Raw genomic sequence first — 6,534 nt, 5'->3', positions numbered from 1 at the left:
ATTTTCCCGGTAGTACGCGGGGGCCCTCGCGCAACTCGCCCCGTTGTTATTACCGGTATTGTTGGTCATTAGGAAACAGAGTACATCTTTATTGACCCAGGAAGTACATTAGACATCATCTATGAGCAATGCTTTAACCAGTTCGACGATGAAGATAAAGCGAGACTCGAGCCAGTCTACTACCCTCTGTCAGGCTTCTGTAACGAAATGGTATTCCCACTAGGCCAAATTAACTTTCCCGTCACATTCTCTGACGGAAAGCATTCAAGAACAACAAATGTGAATTTCATGGTAATGCCTGTCAAATCAAGGCATGATGTGTTGATTGGGAGAGAAACCCAAGGCGAATTAAACATGGTAACTTCCACACCCCACTCAGCCATCGGGTTTCCAACTGAGACGGAGGTGGCAATTATCTATGGAAAGAAGGCAGTAATGTCAACAGAAGAGATGCGCCCAACCAAAGCGGCGAAGGTTTAAACAACTGAACCAGAAAAGTGGGTTTTAAGCCGAAAGTACCCAGAGCAAATGGTGACGATAGGCCACGCAATCTCACCAAACATCAGAACGCACCTCAAACAACTCTTGTTCAGGAACATGGACATTTTCGCCTGGACTCCGGCAGACATGACCGGTGTCCCGCGCGATGTCACTGAACATTGTCTGAACACTTATCCCTCCGTCGAACCAAAAGTGAAAAGAAGACGCAGCTTAGGGGCGGATAAGACTAAAGCGATGAATGAGCAAGTGTGTGAACTGCTAAAAGCAGGAATCTTGAGAGAGGTGCGCTATCAGAGTTGGGTGGCAAACCCCGTAATGGTGGAGAAGTCAAATGGAGGATGGAGAATGTGCGTCGATTATACCAACCTCAACAAGGCATGCCCCAAAGACTGCTACTCCTTGCTGAGATCGACAAAAAGATAGACTCTCTCGCACCATACAGATGGAAATGCTTCTTGGATTGTTACAAGGGGTATCATCAGGTTCAAATGAAGCTTGAGGACGAAGACAAGACAGCTTTTCGCACTGATCTTGGGATTTTCTGCTATACAAAGATGCCGTTCGGCCTCAAGAATGCCGGCGCAACATATCAGCGCCTGATGGATAAAATCTTCGCTGAAGATATCAGAAAACACATCGAGGTTTACATCGATGATCTGGTAATCAAGAGTCCCGAAGAGGACCAAATGTTAAAAGACATTGAGAAAACCTTCAACTCATTGAGAAGTGTGAACATGAAGTTGAATCCTGCCAAATGTTCTTTTGGTATGGAAGAAGGGAAATTCTTGGGCTTCATAGTCACAAATGGCGGCTTTAAGGTTAATCCAGAAAAAGTTCAAGCCATAGAACGGATGTCGTCGCCTCGAACAATCAAAAAAATGCAACGATTGGCCGGCTGTTTAGCCACGCTCAACCGTTTTCTATCAAACCACGCTGCAAAGTCATATCCTTTTATCAGCACCTTGCGCAACTGCGTAAAGAAACAAGAGTTCAAATGGACGCCCGAAGCTGAAACCGCATTTCAGCAGATGAAAGAATGTTTGATAAAGCTCCGTACTCTGACCGCGTCGTTCGAAAAAGAACCACTCATACTGTACTTATCTTCTTCGGATAAGGCGGTATGGTCGGTATTACTTGTGGAGAGAAACAGAGTACAGACTCCAATTTATTATGTCAGTAGGGTGCTTACCGATCCAGAAACGAGATATTCAACAATGGAAAAATTGGTACTTGCGTTGCTACACGCCTTTAGAAGACTGCGCAAATACTTTACAGGGCATGTGATAATAATACTCACCAACTTTCACATCGGCACTATTTTACAAAAGCCAGAAACATCAGGGCGGTTAGCGAAGTGGGCGATCGAGCTGGGGGTTCACAACATCTTGTACAGGCCGCGCCCAGCCATCAAGGGTCAAGTCCTTGCGGAATTTATTACAGAAGTCCCAGTAGAAAAAATCAAGGATTGCAAGATTGTTGAGACTCCCGTGAAGGACACGTCTAATGAGTTATGGTTGTTGTACACTGATGGGGCCTCAAATGAGGATGGCGCAGGAGCTGGGTTGCGCCTTGTGAGGCCCGAAAAGCATGAATTTACATACGCCATCAAGTTGGATTTCAAGAACACCAACAATGAGGCAAAATACGAGGCATTCTTGGCAGGCTTGCGTCTCGCCATAAAAATGGGAGCTAAAAATCTGCAAGTGCGTGTTGATTCACTCTTGATCGCCAGCCAAATCAACGGTCTATACGATGCAAAGGGTGAAGTTATGGCCCTGTATTTAGATCAAGCAAAAGAGTTGCTTAAACAGTTCAAATCTTACAAGGTAGTTCACATCAACCGCTCCGAGAACAAACCAGCAGACGCTTTAAGCAAGCTCGCTTCAACTTCCTTTCAACATCTCGCCAAAGATGTAAGGATTGAAGTACTCAAAAATCCATCCGTTCTGTTACGCCAGGTAAATGTGATCGAAGTAGGGCAGCCATCTTGGATGACCCCTATAATTCAATATCTGCAAGAAGGAATACTCCCGGAAAGCAAAGCAGAAGCAAGGAAGATTCAAAACAAGGCCCTGCATTATGAAATGAATGGTGGTATCTTATACCGAAAGTCCTTCCTCGGGCCACTGTTGCGTTGCGTGGATCCCCAAAACGCGAACTATCTGATTAGGGAGATCCACGAAGGAATCTGTGGCATCCATGTAGGCCCACGCATGGTTGTCGTGAAGATTATGAACGATGGATACTATTGGCCAGGGATGCACGTCGACGCCCTGAAGGAGCTGCGCAAATGTGACTCCTGTCAGCGACATTCTCCAAAAACCTTGCGCCCAAGAAACGATCTTATACCGGTATCCACTGCCTGGCCTTTCCAGCAGTGGGGAATTGATATGATGGGACCCTTCCCGGATGCTCCTGGCGCTGTTAAGTTTATAATCGTTGCCGTCGATTACTTCACAAAATGGGTGGAGGCCAAAGCACTAGCCTCAACTACTGCAATGATCGTGCGCAAGTTCATTTGGGAGCACATCATTTGCAGGTTTGGCCTCCCACTTAAAATTGTAACAGACAAAGACACCAACTTTGCTTCTGAAGACCTCCAAAAGTGGTTGAAAGAGATAAGCATCGAACACACTTTCTCATCTGTTGCACATCCTCAGGGCAACGGACAAGTCGAAAGTGTGAACAAGAGCATCGTTGAACGGATAAAAGCCCGACTGGGCACGAAGAGAAGAGGCTGGGTAGATAAGCTCCCAAGCATCCCGTGGGCTCATCGAACCATGCCGAAAACAAGCACTGGCGAAACTCCTTTCAGCCTAGTCTATGGCTCGGAGGCGGTTATCTCAGCTGAAATCGGCCTGCCCTCGCCGCGCCTGACAGCAGTCAACACTATCGATAATGAGGCGGAGCGTCGTCTTGACTTGGGTTTGCTTAAGGCGCGATTATTGCGCGAATTAAAGAAGCCAAGTATAAGACACAACTGGAAAGGTACTACAATGCGAGAGTGCGCATCTGTACCTTCATTCCAGGAGAATATGTCTTTAGGGACAATGAAGCTTCAAATGCTGAACGGCCAGGAAAGCTAGCACCTAAATGGGAAGGCCCATACCTAATACACGAGGTGCTAGGGAAAGGGGCTTACAAGTTGCGCACTCTGGATGGATACATCATCCCGCGCACGTGGAACGCGCAACAACTGCGCAAGTGTTATATTTAATGACTCTCAGCCTTGCGCCCTAACTCTCTCATGTTGGCCATGCGCCTGTGTAATTTCCTATGTTTGCTAAACGCCCTACTTGTTTGCGATGTATGTTGGCCTAAGCACCTGTTTCTTATTGAATGAAAGCATATGCCTTATGTTTTCTTTTATCGTGATGACTTCTACGTTACAAATGCATGTTAAACTTTTAATTAGCATGAAAACACTACAGTAAATTACGATCTCTTGAGTTACGCATCCAAGATCCTCCGCGAACACAGCGCGAGACCGGGCAGTTACACTCGCACAAGAGCCACACTTACATTTATTCGTGCTAACTTAACCAAAGTTTCTAATAACAGTGCAATAATTGTAATTGGACAAAGGAAAAGCAAACATAAAGATTATATTAAACAAGCGCAACCGCGCAACGATTACATGGCAAAATTAACATAACATCATCAGTCCAAGACAAAACAAGTGCAACCGCGCAAACAGCTACATGTAACATCCAAAAATAAAGTTACAAGGCACAAAGCCTACCAACCCTATCTATTCATGGTCATCACCATCTCCTTCACCATCATCACCATCATGTTGGCCATCACCATCACCATCATTGCCCGCCGCCTCCTCTTCATCAGATAATTCAACAGTTTCTGGGGGGTCAAGAATGGCCTTTAGACGCTGGCACCAGTGGTCACGCTCTAGAGCCTTTGCGACCAGGTCCATCACAGGCAATGATAGATGATTAAGCATTCTCAGCGCAAGCCAACTCGGCATCAGCTTCATTAGTCACTGAACAGTGACTAGTGTCAAACTCCTGACCAAACACCTCTTCGACATGCTGCGCACACTCCATATAACCTCCACGGTGACCAACCGCGCGAGAAGCATCTATTAGAGCAGTAACAGCTCCGTCCAGTTCACCAGCATTTAGGATGGAGTTGGCCATCTAAAGCAAAAGAAACAGATGAGAAATTGGTTCTAGCAAAAAAGAAGCCTAAGTTAAGAAAAGAGAACAATACCATGACTACTCCTCTGCCCCGCATCCATTCAGCTTCGGAGACCAGCGTGTCAACAATACCCTGAGCCTCAGCAGAGTTATTTTGCGCCACGTTAAGAGCAGATGAACTTATGGCGCGTGCTCTTCCCTTCTCGGCCTCAAGGTCGATTTCCAAGGACTCACTTTTGTCAACCTGCTCTCGCAGGCGACGTTTTAACTCGACAATCTCAACGTCCTTGGCCGCTAGGTCCTTATCCTTGCTAACTACCTGCGCCTTCACCTCAGCCAGCTCAACCTAGAAAGGATAAGGGATTTAGATAAATTCTGTAAACAAAAATACAAGGAAAGAGGTCAACACTTGACAAACCTCAACATGCTCCTTCGCAGCCTGCATATCCTCGACCTTCCCGGTCAGCTCAGCAACGTTACCCTCAAGCTCAGTAATTTTGGCATGAGCCGCATACATGCGGTCGTTATCCTTCGCACGAATCTTCTTCCAATCGGCACGTTCCTTCGCTAGGAGGTCTTCAGCAGAGCGAAGTTTGCCCCTAAGGCCCTCGCGGCCCCACTCTTCTGATTTCCTATCAGTCTCGAACTTAGCCTTTTCCTTAGCAAAGGCAGCAATATCTTTCTCGAACTCCTTAGCTTGCCTCACAAGGCGCTCTCGATACTTCTCCCATTCCGCCTGCTCCTTAACCATCGTGCGCCATTCCCGCACAATCTGGTAATTAGCGGCGCGAGTGTTGGCCTCCCCAACAACATAAGCTTGGTACAGCCCATCATGGGTTCGCGCTCTTTGGCGGTTCACTTCACCAGGAGGGCAGGAATTTAAGAACCAATCACGACACGGTGCAAACTCATTAAACGTGTCCTTTTGCTTTAGACCCCAGGGAGCTTGGTATGGAGCGTTGCCGCGCGACTCCTCGGTATAGGTTTTGTAATAAAGGTCACCGACAGTATCTTTGGGACCGATGGGAGATCGCGGTATAAACCCTCCAGCACCACTAGAACTCGCGCCACCAGTAGCAGCGGTTTTCTCCTTTTGAGGAGCAGAACCCGACCCCCCAGTGTTAGAAGTTAATTGAGCAGTATGAACGGGGGTATCGGCTGGCGCAGGATCAGTTGGTCTTTCAACCTCAGGTTCTTTTCTCTTCTCATGATGGGGCTGGTCAAGCCCCGTAATACGAGTAATTTCCGGATCATGCGCCTTCTCGCTCGCAGTTGTAGCAGCGGTCCCAGTATCCTTCGGGTCAGCTCCGACGGGCTTTTCAACAATTGTTTCCTTGGTTTTCTCCTTCTCTTTCTCTTCCTCAGCAGTTTTCTTCTCCTCCTTCTCGGCCTCTACCCCAGCGACCTTGAAGGGTTTGATGGTGACTTTGGGCCTTTTCTGCTCCGGCTCCGTGGGTTCTGTGATGACGACACCCTTCTTTTCAGGGGTTTTCTTTTTTGCCTCTGCAAAAACAAGGTGTTAAATAGACAGAACAGCGAAGAAAGCAAGGTAGCAAAGAAACTAACCAGTAGAAAATTTATACAGAGAGCGCAAGTTGCTCTGCTTCCCGATCAAGGGAACCCCTCCAACCTTCGAAGGAATACACACACCAGCTGTGGTCTCAGTCCTACTTCTTTTCCAGCTTATCAACTTGGCGGCAGGTTCCTCTTCATCTTCTTCCTCCTCTTCATCACGCGCGGCGGAGGATGGAGTAGCTCCAGCATCTGGGTTGTGAAAAATCGCGCTCCCTGAGCTCTTGCAACCAGTAGCTCCTATCTTTTTCTCGCCTACGCGTGACAAACCTTCAAGTGAGTCACTGATAATCACATAATCTTCCAA

The 6,534-nt window shown here is 47.2% G+C and overlaps 1 protein-coding gene across 1 annotated transcript; it reads left to right on the top strand.

Annotated features, from left to right (window-relative positions):
• The first annotated feature begins 839 nt into the window (after positions 1–839).
• LOC110925001 lies at positions 840–3,587 on the top strand. The gene has a single exon (XM_022168974.1). It carries the CDS (start codon positions 840–842, stop codon positions 3,585–3,587), a length of 2,748 nt encoding a protein of 915 aa, XP_022024666.1.
• The last annotated feature ends 2,947 nt before the right edge of the window (positions 3,588–6,534 follow it).

The sequence above is a fragment of the Helianthus annuus genome, chromosome 17 (assembly GCF_002127325.2).
Source record: "Helianthus annuus cultivar XRQ/B chromosome 17, HanXRQr2.0-SUNRISE, whole genome shotgun sequence".
Lineage (NCBI taxonomy): Eukaryota > Viridiplantae > Streptophyta > Magnoliopsida > Asterales > Asteraceae > Helianthus > Helianthus annuus.
Note: the sequence above shows the minus strand (reverse complement) of the source record. Positions and strands in the feature narration are given on the sequence as shown.

What these genes read in the sequence shown, in the direction of transcription:
- LOC110925001 (XM_022168974.1), top strand. Translation starts at nt 840, where the DNA reads ATGGAGAATGTGCGTCGATTATACCAACCTCAACAAGGCATGCCCCAA.